General features: G+C 41.3%; 1 protein-coding gene across 5 annotated transcripts in view; it reads left to right on the plus strand.

Annotated features, from left to right (window-relative positions):
• Positions 1–16,241, plus strand: part of DTNA (dystrobrevin alpha) — a 101,336-nt gene that overhangs the window by 17,618 nt on the left and 67,477 nt on the right. For all 5 annotated transcript variants that reach the window (XM_075706328.1, XM_075706329.1, XM_075706331.1 and 2 more), the window contains exon 3: positions 15,633–15,846. In XM_075706328.1, the coding sequence (XP_075562443.1) occupies positions 15,633–15,846 (214 nt within the window). The remainder of the gene's footprint in view (positions 1–15,632; positions 15,847–16,241) is intronic.

Here is a 16,241-nt window from a genome sequence, read left to right on the forward strand (position 1 = left end):
AGGATCTTTTGCCTTTTCCTGGTTTTGATGCTGTCACTCAGCTCTGGAGAATGAGTAGGCACTATGCAGCTTTCCTCCACCTTAACCGCACAGACTGCACCATCTTCCTGCCTAAACAGTGATCTCTGCTGCAGCCTCTCATAGATGGTCTGAACTGTCTTCAGCCTTTCTGTGTTCCCTTTCAGTATCTGTCTCAGTAAGTTTTACAAATAAAACTGCTGTGGAGTCAGCAAGGGTGCTGGCTGTCTGTGTTCTCAGCAATTATGGGCTCCTTCAGGGTGAAGACAGCAAATAGTCCACAGAAGGACAGTCAGAGTGTGGGGCCTGACATAATTTTTGGTATAATTCTCTCTTTCTGTAATTCCCAAAGAGTGGTTTTTTCCATGTTCATTTGTTTTCAGAGTTACATCAAAAGTCAGTCTATGTACCTCTAACAATATAGATCAACTTCATAACACCCAGAATATTCAAAGAGAAGCTTTAGCTTAACTGTTACCTCATATTTTTATCCCCCAGCTGCACCTAGGATTATTTTCCCTAAGTCTTGGTTGAAGGTTTCATACAGCATATATCTGGTACACTAGGACAAATTGTGAGAACATGAGATGTTGGCCATAAAAATAATTTCCTGCTTTTATAAGCGTGAAGAGACCGCACAATATAGTGTCCTCAGTGCGCGTTGTTATTAATACAGTTCTGAGACTCTACACAATGAACATTCAGCTTCCTGGCGTTAATGTTTGTGATATACAATGGCTTTACAGAGGCAGTTTTCCTTGTGCTGAATAAAGGCATTTCTAGGCTGAATTCAGACTGAATTATATCTATGACGTTGTTGGCCACAATGGATTTCTAGCAACGTATTTGCAAGCAGCCTTTGGCCCTTTACTGTGCAAAGCATGGGCTAATTCGAGGAGAAGTTCTGTGTATGCTCAGCCTTTTCTTCGGTCCATGTGGATGGATAGATGGATGTGTCCTTTCCTGACAGAAAGTAAATTGAAAGTAACTCTGTTGAACTCACTGACATTGCTATGGCACGAAAAGAAGGAATGAATCAGTTTCTCAGTGTATATTGTTTGAGGAGGTTGAACTCAATTTCTGATAAATGAAGCTAACACTAGTATCATACTGAATCTCTTGTAAAGTTGGTGATCTTCCCCAAGTTTAATTTTACACATTTCATTCATCTATGTTTTGCCTGAAATTCTTATTTTGTCTTGGATTTGCAGGATATCTTTAAGGATTGCATGTGTAAAATAAAGGATGACAAATAAGTGGCCATGTACATCAAGACTCTTACTCCATCTAGGGGCCCTGTCAACATCATTAAAGAGCTTCTGTCACACAGAGGAGGAAGGATAGATGTGTGGGACTGCACCTAAATCCCATTTATGTGTCATTTCACATTCTGCAGTCTTGTTTCCTTTCTCATTGTTGCTGATTGTCAAGCTATGTTTGTGTCAACTGGAGCTTTTCTCCTTTTCTTGGCCTGTTCCTCATACCTGTTTCCTTAAGAGGTGTGAAGTTTTAGTGCATGATACTGCAAATTTCTGCAATGGGAGCCACTGCAGTTGCCTCCTGCTGCTGGTGTTCTGGTTACTGAGCAAATCAGCCGGGGAACTGGAGTCCAGTGCGGCTCTTGCAGAAGACGTTGCTTTAAATATGAGTAATGGCAGGAGGGCAGATGTGGAAAGATTGTGTGAACACAAAGCCAGAGTTTAGTCAAATATTCTCTACAGTTTGTCTGAATGAGATATTGTCTGCTCAAATGAATTTGATACCAAGAAAATGGATCTTCTGGATACCAGGATCCATCTCTCCCTATCTCAAACCTGATTATAGCTCAGATCCCAAAAGATTTGGGGGCAAATAAATTCTGTTGGTTTTCAATGTAATAGGTCTTTAAATACCTGTGAAAGCTTGAACCTATGGCAGTAATTATCACTTCCATTACCAATCTCAGCAAAAGGTTAAATAAGATTAGAGTCTGAACTGTCCTTATGACTTCAGGCATAAGATGCTTTTTTCACCCATCTGGTGTGTCACATGAATGTCCTACTTCATAGCAATGTTCTCACTCTCAACAGCTGAGGTTGATAGTGGGATTTTGTCCCAGAAACCCTCTGGATTGACCCAAACTCTTCAGAAGAGAGAAGCATATTCCATCACTCTTTAGTGTGTCTCTTCTGTTCTGGTGGTGAAAAATGCAATTCTGGTGTCAAGCAGCTTACCCAGGCATTAAGTTCAGCTTAAGTATTTCTTTAACTATTTTTAAAAGATTAAAACATTATGGGCCAAATTCAGTCCATATTACATAAGAAATAATTTAAGTTAATAGAATAAGGATCAGCTTAAGAATATGCATATGTGTAAAACATTACATCTTTTATATCCAAGGAAATAAACAATTCATGTTTCATTAGTATTCTCTACCTTGTGTTACAGTCTTGCCAACCCTAATTGATTAGAAAAAAAAAAAATACAGAAGACAAAATAACCGTGGGTCAAACTCTGAAAAGCAGGAGATGGGCCAAGGAGGGCTTTTGTCTTCAAGCAGTTCTAAATGTATAATATGTGCTTATTCTTTTTCATTGACCTTTGTGATATGACTGAAACTTAAAGGTTGAGAATGTAATCTCAACTTGTTTTCTATAGCCATGAGGGAAGAAATTGTTATAAAGAACTGTTAAATCATGTATTCTTTTGTCGTCATGAGCTATTTTTTAACAAATACAACAGTTAATATGAGATTGGGGATAGTACCATATATGCTTGAGCTGGTAACACATACTACTTCAAAATTAATGAAAAATAGAAATAACCCAATTTGTTAATATTTGCGTTCACTTTACACTTGCTTTTTGCTGGTAACAGTGCCAAAGCAAGCTGTAGTCCTCTTGTGGCATGGGGAGGTTTTTAGGGGGGATAGAGGGAGCTGGCAGAGGTTGTATCATATGAAAAAAACTGAACTTATGTAAGAGAGAAAGATGTAGTATTAGTCAGGCTTGGCATTTGAAGAAACATACTTCTGGAGGAGATTTTATCACTGTAATACGGACTTTCAACATGAAGACATTCTGCCCTTTCCACCTCACAGCTTTGTTATCGTTTGCCTATCACATGGGATGGCCTGTATAGGACATCCACACCTACAGATCTCCAAGCACATAGTCTTTATTCAACCAAATACACAGACGAGGCCGGTTTTTGGAGAGAGCGGTGGGGATGCACAGCCTTTGATTTGTATTAGCTTGCTTGACATTGTGCCAGTAGAGAGTTAAAATGTTATAGCAAATGTGTGCTGCATTTACTAAAATATACCTAGTAGTGCCATCCTGTGGTCAGGACTGCGGCTACCAGAAGGCTTGCGCACCGTGTCCCGCCTCTTCTCTAAAACCTGGTTTGTCTTGGGTTGTTGCACACAATCTGAGTTGTGCCAGGGTCTTAAAATTACGTTTTTCTTCTCGTATGTTCAGTCATTTGTGAACTTCTAGTTTAATCTCCTAAATAGGAGGGCTGGGACACGGCTTTTTCTTTTCACTGGAAACATTTTTTGAAAGTCTCCATAATTCAGTTTCTGTCACCAGATCTATAACAGAGAAAACTTTGAAAATCAACTCCAGATACAGTATCACGCAGCCTTGGAGATATTTTTTGCCGCCTTTTGGGAGTGCAGAAGCTTTTTCCTAATATATGCTTTGCTGTAATATAGTACAGAATAGTTATATTTCATTAAAAATTTGAAATGCTATAATCTTACTAATTGAAATATGAACTCAGATGTAAGGCAAATTGATATTATTTTAAGAGAAATGAGAAAGCTGTTGTGTGTCATACATATTTACCAACCAAGTTTTGTTACCCCATGTCCCCATGAATTCTTCGGCTAATTTAAAGCTGACACTTGCAAAACCCATTTGAAGGAACTATTTAGTCAGATTGAGGCCTGATCGCACAATGCCTCAGATAAAGCCTTTCTCATTAAAATAGTATTATGGTGGGACAGCAAGAATAAGAGAGATGCATAATCTAGGAGTACCATTGTTTGTTTGGAGCAGGGATTTCTGGCTATGGAATACAAGTAGCAATAGGTCTGCTATTTACACATTGATCTTTAATTCATAAATATGCCTAAATCTTAAAACAGGAAAATTATGTATAATCAATGGATTTAAGCTATGCTACTTACTAGCAACAGTGCAGAGTTTTAATTGAGTGGTTTTTCATGGTTGTCATCAAAATATTAAGAAGCTTAGAGTTAGATTTTTTTTATTATTTTATCTTATACGTCATACTTCATTCAGCATTTTGAATAAATTATTTCAAAGTCTGTTTAAAAAAAGGAAACACTTTCCCAGCATCTGGGTGACAAGTAGATGACAACAGTTTCCCAGCCCAGCACTGCAGGGTGCATCACCCACTGTTCCCTTTTGCAGAATCGACTGTCATTAGTGCTGCTCCTTGGGGAGACTGATGGCCTCTTCTGCCACCCACAGAGCGCCCTTCAGGCTTCAGTTAAATATAGGTGAGACAAAACAGGCAGGAATTGACAGCAGGGGGAGAAGGAACTTTTACTGTAAACTGAATTAATGTGAAAGGGAAGAATTTTACTGGAGATTTTTACATACACTTACACCTTGGTGGGTTTGTCAGGTACCATGTTAAAAGTAAAAAGGTCACATTTCAGTGTATTGTTATCCTAATGGTTATTCCTCATTAGTAGCACTTGGCCAAGATGACAGACACTTCCAACAGGCCACGTTTGTTTAATGTGCTGTAGTGGTCAGAATCTCAGAAGATTTTGGAATAACTAATTTTTCCTTCTGGGCAGAACAGTAGGTGAGGATACAAGGATGCAAGCCCGGGTATGTGGACAGGACAACCTTTAAAACTTTTCCCCCAAAAGTTCGGTGCCTCAGTTCTACACAGCACGTCCTGCAGATTTCCAGGCACCCAGCAGCCAGGTTTGGCAGCCACTCAGAAATGTCTTCTGTGCAGCTCCTGATGGGTAGGACATTGCTTGTGCAGACTGATTCCACACACTGTTTTGCACAAAGTCCAGCATGTCCGGTGTGGTGTGTACATGGACAGGTGATCTACATTAATTCAGTGAGTCCAAACGCAGCTGACTTACTCCACATGCACGGTTGTTCGGAAGAGAGATGTTTGCATTGGCTGGTCTGAATGTTTAGTTCCTTATCCAGGCACTCCTCCTCACTCTGGGTGTCTATCATTGGGGCGGGCAGGTAGAAGTGGATAGCCTTACTCCAGCTTCTTGCTGGGCCAGTGTGTACAACATGCCTGCGCACTCTCACAGGCACAGGCAAAGAGATAACGAGGAAGAGGAATGCATGCAGCTGACAGCGGACTAAATGAAACCTTGACCTCCCTGTGAGACCCCTTCGCATTTGAAGGAAAGCTTGAGGGAGTGTTTGAGTATGGAGAGTGCCATGAAGGCCCTCTGTGCACCTCACGCAAAACCTCTTGAGGATATGGAGGACTCTTTCCCAAGCACTCAAGGAGCCTCAGAGCAAGCTCTGTGGTTTTTTGTTTGTTGCATGTGTTAGAAAAGGGACTTGGAGCGCAGCTTACTCGAGCAATGGCTTTAGAGGAAAATCAGTGGGGCAACACTGATTCCTCTCCAGTGAAAGTTATTATATGTTTTTGCAGTATAAGTTAATGACTAGACAAGGACATCACAGAATCACTGAGGTTGGCAGGGACCTCTGGAGAGAGCAGGGTCAGCTAGAACAGGTTGCTCAGGGCTATGTTCAGTTCACTTTTGAATATCTTCAAGGATGGAGACTCCACAGCCTCTCTCGGCAATCTGCCAAGTGTTTGACAACCCTCACAGGGAAATTTATTTTCTTATGTTTAAATGCTTTCCCATATTTTAATTTGTGCCCATTGCCTTCTGTGCTTTCACTATCCATTCCCTGAGAAGAGTCTGGCTCAATCTTCTTTATTCCCTTGCATCAGATGTCTATACACACTTACAAAGTCCCCCTGAGCTTTCTCTCCTCCAGGCTGAACAGTCCCAGTTCTCTCAGCCTCTGACAGTTGCTCCAGTCCCTTCACCATCTTCATGGCCCGTTGCTGGGCATTTCCAGATGTGTCACCAGTGCTGAGTAGAGGAGAAGGATCACCTCCCTCCACCTGCTGGCAACGCACTGCCCCATGCAGCCCAGGAGGATCTTGGCTGCCTTTGCTGAAAAGGCGTATTGCCTTTTTGGCACCCAGCCTCTACTGGTACATGGGGTTATTCCTTTCCACGTTCAGGACTTTACATTTGCATTTGTTGCACTTCATGAAGTTCTTGTTTGCATATTTGTCCAGCCTGTTGAGGTTCCTCTGAATGGCAGCCCAGCCATTGGTATATCAGTCACTCTTACCAGTTTTGTATCAGCAGCAAACTTGCTGAAGGTGCACTCTGTGCCATCATCCAGGTCATTAAAGAAGGTGTTTGTTGTGGTTTAACCCCAGCTGGCAACTAAGCACCACACAACCACTCGTTCACTCCCCTCCAGTGGGATGGGGGAGAGAATCAGAAGGGTAAAAGTGAGAAAACTCCTGGGTTGGGATAAAGAGAGTAAAAGCCATGCACACAGGCAAAGCAAAATAAGGAATTCATTCACTACTGCCCATCAGCAGGCAGGTGTTCAGCCATCTCCAGGGAAGCAGGGCTCCAGCACGCATAACTGTTACTTGGGAAGACAAACACCATAACTCCAAACTTTCCCCCCCTTCCTTCTTCTTCCCCCAGCTTTATATGCTGAGCATGACGTCATATGGTATGGAATATCCCTTTGGTCAGTTGGGGTCAGCTGTCCCGGCTGTGTCCCCTCCCAGCTTCTCGTGCACCCCCAGCCTGCTCGCTGGTGGGGTGGGGTGAGGAGCAGAAAAGGCCTTGACCCTGTGTAAGCACTGCTCAGCAGTAACTAAAGCATCCCTGTGTTATCAGCACTGTTTCCAGCACAAATCCAAAACACAGCCCCATACTAGCTACCGTGAAGAAAATGAACTCTAGCCCAGCCAAAACCAGCACAGTGTTAAACAGTTTTGTCCCCAGTATCAAGCCTGGGGGTATACCACTAGTGACTGGCCTGCAACTCGATTTGGTGCCACTGATCACAGATTTTCAGCTAATCTGTTCAGCCATTCTTCAGTCCACCTCATTGTCCACTTATGCAGCCCGCACTTACTAGTTTGCCAGTGAGGATATTATGGGACACAGTGTTGAAAGCCTTGCTAAAGTCAGAATAAAGAACATCCACTACTCTCCCTCATCCCATGAGCTAGTTATTTCCTTGTGGAAGGCAAAGAGGTTAGTCAGGCGTGATTTTTCTGTCATAAATCCATGTTGACTGCTTCCAATCACCTTCTTGTCCTTAATATGCTTGGAAATAGCTTTCAGGAGGATTTGCTCCATCCCCTTTCCAGGGACTGAGGTGAGGTTTTAGTTCACTGGGTACTTCTTCTTGCTTTTCTTGGAAATAGGAGCAACAGTGGCTTTCTCACAGCCCTTGGGAACCTTCCCCAGTTGCCACAACCTTTCAAAGACAATCGAGTGGCCTTGCGTTGACATCAGCCAGCTCCCTCAGCACTTGCGGGTGCATTCCCCATCAGGTCCTATGGACTTGATTATGCCGGTCTGTTTAAACATCCCCTAACTGGATTCTCCTCCACCAAGGTCGTCTACCTTGCTCCAGACTGTCCCACTTGTTGCAGGGGCCTTCGTCCTGAAGATGAAGCTTACCAGTAAGCCTTGCCAAATTCAATTCCAGCTGGGCAGTCTTTGACAAGACTTTGATTTTTGTGAAGAAAGAAGAAAATGTTGTCTGTGGTTACTCTTGGTTGTCAACATATCATCCTCTTACAATTTGTCAGAGTATTGCATGGGTCTGATGCACACATCTCTAAAAATTAAAGCATTTAGGGATCAGAATAACATGGCAGTAAATATTCTGAATATTCTGTTAATTTCTTCTTTAAGCTTGCAGCATTTACTCACCAATCGCTGCATCTACAAAACCTAGCCATCAAGTGAAATAGTAAGAAGATGCAATTAAATACGTTTTGACATCAACACATTCAAATACGTGCTGACAAGCCAGAAGTCCACCACTCCCACTTTTGGAAAACAGTGGTGACCGTCCCAAGAGCTGTTGATGGCCTGCAGAGCATTCAGAAGTGGTCCAACACACACCAGGCTTATTGGATCAGCTGCCTCGCGGGTGCCTGGCTATGCTAGAAATCACTGGGCTGTGTGAACGGTGTCTGGCAGCAGAGGTAGGCAAGGGAGGTAGATGAGGAGCCTGAGAGACACGGGAGCAGGAACGTACAGGACATTTCCAGGTACAGTCTGAGCGGAGGTTCAGATACTTGGGCAATGAGTAGCCTGGGTGTGCCAGGCCATGTAGAGTTGCAGATGTCACCGCGTGTACCCAGCAAGAGAGCTGGGTACCTCATTTTAGCCCTGAGCAGAAGCAACATCCTGTTGCATTTTCATGTAATTTGGCACCAGAGAGCGTAAAAGACTGCAAGTCATTGTAGCTGGCACATCGATCTGTGTAGTGGTGGGACGTGCAGATAAAGGTTTTGGTGATTGTGCTACAGCTGACTGATTTGAGGGGCAGCTTGGCCACAAACAGATGTAGTTTAGAGGGAAAAGGTGCCTCGCTCAGTCCTCTGCTACCCTCCTGGCAGCAGGAGAGAGGGAGCCAAACAGAGTGAGTGACTTCCCAGGGCTTCATAGCAATGACAATGACAAATGGCTCCACTACCCTGATTTGTGGTGGGTTCATAGATTCTAATAAAAAAAAAAAAAAGAAGAATCATCTAATGTATTTTATAATATTTTTAGGATTGTTAGACAAGGAAGCATAAATCTTTCCCTTTTAGTGAAATGCACATGAAATACCTGACATACGTTCAAGGGCCGTTGATTTCAAATGACAGTACTAGTATGTTTAAACTCAAGCATGTCTGTAAGACCTTTGCTGGACTAAAATCTTAATGAAGTGTATTCTAAAATTTTGGAAATTAGTTAAATTAATACTTCTTTTAAAGTTTTTCCTGTATTCACCAACAAGTGAAAATCTATGAAGGAGGAATTCTGTCCTGACTATCAATTGGGCATGTTTAACCTAGATTTAGTTAGACCTACTGTATGTTAAGTAAATTTGCATTGATTATTAAAGCCCTAATTTATTCGCTTTCCTTGTTTGATTAAATGTTACCTCCTCTTCCATGTTCATTTAGTAATAAATGGAAACATAACATTGTAGAGTTCATGGTTCAGATGGAATACAAAAAATGCAGTAGAACAGATGAGGATTTTTGCATAAGTAGATCCGTTTAATGCTAAGAAAGCCTAAGCACAAAGCCTGTTTTTAATTTATTTTTTTTACTACTTAGAAGATAAACTTCCACTACAGTTTTCTTTTTTATGCTTGCTTAGGGCAACATCATTTCTTGACAACTGATGTTTGAAGTAATCTGCCTCCTTTGAGATTAGTGATATATCCAACATTATCTATATCTCACAGCCTTTCTATATTTCTAAATACACTGCATGATAGAAAGAAGACTTCATTTTTCACTGCATAAATAAATTTTAATTTCTTTGCTTTGAGTTGAAAAAAAAATGAGTGTAGTCCATCTCTTCTCTCACATTATGGCTATTGAAATACCTTTATCTACCAAACAGAAAATTACTAGTTGCAAGTAAATTAAAGTTACTAGTTACAATAAATTAAAATACATTGGTTTTCTGCTAATGAAGACACTAAAAAACGCTTGAAGAAAAGAAGGAGGATCAAGATCAATAAAATTGACATATGCATTTATAGCAGGCAGTGTAATTTTGTCCTAAATTCTGCTTTCTCCAAATGTATCCAGAGTACACCTCTGACACAAATTAACCTGTTGACAGAGTTGTAGGTGATGGAATTCTGCACTGTAACTACTAATTGCTTTTTCATCATCATAGTAAAAGGCAATAGGAAAAGATGTTCTGAACACAGGTAAAGGCAGAAGGGCAGGATGTAAAACTTCAAGGGTGTCTGAAAACTTTTTAGTTTGAGGAAAATATAAAACTCCTTTCAAACTGAGCCAGCCATCTTTCATTCATCCTTACATCCTGCAGAGGGAGGCTGATCAATTCAGTTAGAATGCACTGGCAACAGGCACTCTCCAATGTTGTTTCAACAGGTGAAGGAGTCCACTGAAGGAAATAAAATTTGTTATTTGGAGTATATTTTCATGCATTAATCTTAATTCTCTGCAGTTCAGCCAGAGTCTCCTCAAAATATGCATTTGTTGGTAATGATTGCTGTGGAATGAATGGCAGCCATCTGTAATGCTGCTCATTTGCGTCATCCCACTTCTGTCTGGATACTGAACTTTATTTACATTGATTAATCACTACCTGTTAGGGAACATGCTCAGATATGAAACCCTCTATGACAGTGTTTAAATATTACTTAATCTCATAAAAGTTAAATTAGCAGATAGTGTTTGCCATAGAAGATCTAATAATGCAGATGTTTAGCTTACCTATGACTTTAGAAATAACAGAAAATCCAAGGGGAAGTGTATAGTTTAGCAATTGCTCGTGGAAATCATTACATTTTTTTCAGACATCAGGCAAGTGAGGGAGATCTACACCTGGATAGCTGTGCTGTTTACACAGTGCGAGGCCTTTGAGGCGTCTGTGAAGATTGGCTGGGCTGCATGATTTTGGATTGCCTTATACCACATAGGTGCTAGATACAAGCAGCCTTACCCACATTTCCCTCTGAAAAGGGAATTATACTTCAACATGAGAAAGATGCCCTTTCTGAAATGGATCTTTAAAGCTATAGAAATCTGCCAGTTGTTTCTTCAGTGTCAGCAGACGATCACTAGGCATTAGGAGTAGAAGCTGCTTTGTAAGCCAACAAAAGCAGCAACAGCAATGAGAAGTTAAAAATGAACTTGTAGAGTTTGACTTTGTTGAGGGATTTTAAGGCAGATTTTAGGAGAGAGAAAGCTCTCCTGTATCTGTAAGCTGTTAGTTACACTGCAAACTCTTCTTGTTAGCATCATAGTAGTAAGTAGAAATCAGATTTGGGTTTTATTGTGCTAGGTGTTGTGCAAAGAAAGTAAAGAGGCATGCCTTCTTTGGTGAGATTATAACAATCTCAGGGATGGATAAATAAATAAATGGGCATAGCAGGTATGACAGAAAATGGGTAGCAGAGAGGATGAAAATTAAAATGAGAGGAATGTAAGCTTATGCAAAGTTTGCAAGGTTGACGTTCTGTTATTGCATTGAAAAGACTACAGATACTGTATTAGTTGTTGGTAGAAATTTCTAATAGTACAAATGAAGAGTGGAGCTTGCAGAGGCCTGTGTTTTTCTCTGCCTTTTCCCAGTGTTGATAGGTTGACTTGGCAGCATGATAGAATATGTAAGAGTGTGCTTGCTATGTGAGTAAACTTAAAAAAAATAGGATTCGAAGCAATCAGTAGGGCACTACACCCAGTTGTAATCTGCGCCAGGTTAAGCGATGCAGTGTAAGAGGCTGTGACTATGACAGCATCTGGCAGCTGTTGATACAGATTAAAGTATTTATTATTTATATTTTATATAAAGCGAATTATTCTAGGCCATGTAGTAGTCAGAACAGAAAAGATACCTTTTCTTAATGTTTCAAGAGCTAGGTGTGGGATTCATCTCAGTTAACTTCACCAGCTCTGAGGTTACATGTCGCATGTAAACTTGTCGCTTTAGGCTTTGCCTGTAGTCAGTGAAGAAATGTGGGCACCTTCAAAGCACTGTTCATCATACCTGTCTCCGGACAGCTGCTTTAAGGTGCCTTTTTCTTCCACTGGCGTTAGAGGGAGCCTTGATCACCAGCTGACAGTGGGCACCTGATTTTTGACATTTAAATTTAGATGGGTGAATTCTTGTCCATAACAACTGACTTGAGTAAAGGCCAGAGACTTCAGTCCTCTGTACAACAGTCTAACAAACTCTCCTTGTGATTTTGAGGCAGATATTTCAACAGACATTTTCAAAATTAGCAGATCTTGTTAACAAGTCTGGCTCTTGACCATCTTTCATTTCCTCCTCCAGGAAGTATTACTTTCCAGCCTCTGTAGAGAGATTTGAAATCCGTGAATAAAATGCAAAATAAAATGGTGCAGTAGGATTGTTGCTTATTTAGCTTCAAGTGGAACCAAAGTGTTTCTGGGGGAAAAAAAAAAAGCCCAAGTAAAATTATTTATAGTACAGATGCACAGCAGTTCCTTGAGACTAATATTTTATGGTGGGTGGGGAACTGTAACTGCTGTGTAATTTCCAGTAAGTCATTTTCTTAGTCTTGTGCCCTACCTTTCTGGCATACCAATGAATATCAGGATAGCTTATGAGGCTTTCAGGTTAGAGTTAACACTAAAACCAATATTCTTCTCTCTGATGTGTTAGTGTACTGATATTATTAGTCCCACATCTGCTAGCCTCTGGATATTTCCCTTCCCAGGACCATCATCAAAACTAACTCTGGATATGACTATGTTATGAAAAATATAATCTCAGTGGGAAAAGAAAAAAAAAGCAAACATGAAAATCTGACAGCCACATAGTATGAGTACTGGATCATGTGAAGAATAAAGACACCAATCCCCATTTCAGCCTCATTCCTTGTGCCAGCTGTTTTCCTCCATGCTCTCTTATTCAAGAGTTTTCCACTACTAGGCTGTAGAAATGAAAGTTAAATTGCTGTGTGAAATTCTCACTGTTAGGGAGTCTGGATGTCTGGTTCATCCTCCCTGGATGTCCTTTTATCAGTGCTAGGGAAACCATCGCAGTTCCCCGCAACTGAAGAAGTAAACTAGATACATGTATGGTCAAAACAACAGTCTTATTGCTGTGTTCGTTCCTCTGCACTGATCAGGTGCAGGGCTGCTTAAGAGGTACCCACAAGCAGCTCTGATGACATGAATTGTTACCCTTTATATTCCCCTTTTCCACCCCCATGCTTTTTCCTCTACCAAGCTTGTGCACTCCCAAATAAACAGCCTGTCCCTGTTTATTCTTCTCCCACTAGCTTCAATGCTGCTAATTTTACATCCTTATTTAGTATTTATCATATTGTTGCCCTAGTAGTTTCTGCCTTGGTCAGCAGTGCTGTTAAGCTAGTACCCCTGTTTGTGCTGTGCCTAGGGTTGCTATCTTGTTCGTGTAGCCTCAAGTCAAGGTTAGCTATCTGCATATGCGTTACTCCCTCTTTGCTCTTTGTTATGCCTGGTAACTTCTCGCGTTGTTACCTTGTTAGTGTAGCTACAGCTCAGATTCAACAGTTTGCACACGTAGCCTCGCAGCCAGAAGCCAGCCTGGTGAATCTGCTGTTGCAAGCACCTTCTCCTTCACCTACTTGGTCTGAATTACCAGAGACAGCCCTCATGGCCGGCAACGGCTAGACCTTGAGGGAAACGCCACGCTTAACCTTCTGCGTCCTGCCTGCCCTCCCCCTTGATAAGGTCATAAAATGCGTGCACGTGGTCCAGCCTGTTGTGGCATCTTCTGGCATATTGCTCTGTGTTTCTTCCTTGGCTGCCTTACGGTGGTGACCCAGAGTGGGAAATGCTCATTAACCCTTCTGTCCTGGATCAGATGATGGCCTGCTTTCTGGTGACTTCTGTTCTCTGCCTAGTCTGGCCTTTGAGCCATGTGGAGAAGCTGCCCAGGAAGGGTCGGTTATTATGGGCAGGCCATCTTCCTGGAGATCGTTCATCTCCCATTTACCCAGATTACATCTGTAGCAACTTGACAGTGAAAGCTGGTTGAATGGGAATAGCAATGGCTGCATTAAAAGGATCTGAGACCTATGCCACATTTTTTACAAGGAAGGTGCTCTTTTCCCAGCTAGAAGACAAAAAGGAAGAGTTCAAGCTGGTTGAATGGGAATAGCAATGGCTGCATTAAAAGGATCTGAGACCTATGCCACATTTTTTACAAGGAAGGTGCTCTTTTCCCAGCTAGAAGACAAAAAGGAAGAGTTCAGGGAGCTTGTATGCTCCACCCACTTGGCTTAATTCAGAACGACACTCTGAAGACAACCTGCCAGCTTACAAGGTCACTTATAGAAGTTACCTTTTAATACAAAGGCCAAATAAATATTTAGGTGTCATGGTGGAACTGCATTGTTGGTTTTATCCCAGTTATTTGCTAGGGAACAGCAAGCAGAAGTGGAAAAGTGCCTCATCTAGTGCCTGAAGTAGTTGCTGCTGCTGTGGCCGGTCACCTGTATGGTGTATCTTCCTCCTTGGGCTTACACATGCAGTAGCAGGGCATAAGAGATTATTTTTTCCCTGAGGTAGAAGAAGAGAAACCCAATCATAGGGAAAAATTCTAGACTAGGTAAAATGACAGTATATCTGGTTTCATTTATCTATCTGTTATCAGCTTACATCTCCCTGCCATCAGACGACCATGTCACATTGCAGTCTGAGACAGCACCGGCAAACCAAGCAAGTAAAAATATAATGGTGAGGGCTAGAATTAAATTTCTCTATCCACAAAAAAAAAAGCATCTCTTTCCACATCATAAGACATATCACCATGCTAAGTAATAAGAACTATACAGTAGTTTCTCTGGTAAAAAAAAGAGAATTTGCACCCTGAACCTCATGATTTGTTTCTTATTGACAGTTTAGTAGGACAGCAGGTGATACGTAAGATAAAAAAGGGATGATTCTTTGAGTTCGGGTTTGAACTAAATCCAAATTTTGAATGAGTGTAGGGGTTTTTTTTATTTTTGGCATGGTCCACTGCTTCTGGAAGTGCCAATCTGCGGCAAGCCGATCATACTGCCACAATAACAGTGCTACGCAAACAAGATTTCTGTTTGGGTACAATATGAAGGGTGAGCAGAGATTGTCCTTTAAGCTGTCCTTGTAGGTAAAAACAGTCCCCGTGAAATTCAGCTTAGACCAGGACTTGATCAAAGAGAGAGATTTAACAAATCGTTTGGCAAATATATTTAGAAGATACGATATATGACTTTGGGATCACTTCATTACGTGTTCTTTGTTTAAATGTAGCTTGTCTACCCTGACTCAACTGCAATTCAGTTTCTGAAAAATATTTTGCTTTCCATACAAATTGCTGAAAAGAATTTTCAAAATGTCAGTACGTGTTAAGCACTTAGTATTCGTAGAATCTTCTGAAAAGCCCATCTGCTATGCAAATTAATATCTAAGAGTAATTTCTGAATGGGTATTCATAGAGGCATGGTTCAGAAAAACAATTAGCGTATGTTTACCTTCCAGTGGTTTCCGTAAAATATAGATTTTTGCTTGAATATTTTATACAATGAGTATTTATTTCCTGAGCTGAAGTTGTACGCATTACAACTAATAATATCGATATATTGTTTGCTTATTAATGGATTTGAATTTTATTTGCTCGTTCCTCCACCAAGTTCACTTCTTGCTGATGGAAAATACATTCATTCATTTTATTATTCATGAAGCGTGTCCTGCGTGATTGTGTTATTCCCCACCCTGGGGGTTCAGGTGACGTTTTTTCTCAGTTGCTTTCAGGAACGCGTGTCCCCGCTGACTCTTTCTGTCCTGTCCCCTAGTGCACCTGGTGGACATCTGGAACGTGATAGAAGCCTTGCGGGAAAACGCGCTGAACAACCTGGATCCCAACATCGAACTGAACGTGGCTCGCCTGGAAGCTGTGATTTCAACTATCTTCTACCAGCTCAACAAACGGATGCCGACGACACACCAGATCAACGTGGAGCAATCCATCAGCTTACTGCTCAACTTCTTGCTAGCAGCCTTTGATCCGTAAGTCTGCCTTTCTTAGCCGCGTGTGCTTCCCTCCTCTCCAGACTGGTGAAAGGATTTTGCTTGCTCCGGAAATATCTTTGGAAAACAATTGAACAAGCTAAGTTGTGGCCCAAATCATGAGCATATGAATAGTGCTAACTAGGGAGAGAAACTAAATTAAGGACCTCTGCTTTCCTTTCTGTCGAGCCAAATTCAGCACAACTGTGTTTTCATCCAGTTACTCAGACTTGTTCCAGTTTATATCAAAGAAGAATTATCTACAGAAACAAATTTACATCCACTTCTAATTTGCCTTGTTATTTATTGACACACCAGTGGCTGACACCACTGCAATGCCTCTGCAGCAGTGCCATGGGTTAATAGCTCATTATTTTGAAAGAGCTCATTTTCCT

Source organism: Pelecanus crispus, chromosome 2 (assembly GCF_030463565.1).
Source record: "Pelecanus crispus isolate bPelCri1 chromosome 2, bPelCri1.pri, whole genome shotgun sequence".
In the NCBI taxonomy this organism is placed as follows: domain Eukaryota; kingdom Metazoa; phylum Chordata; class Aves; order Pelecaniformes; family Pelecanidae; genus Pelecanus; species Pelecanus crispus.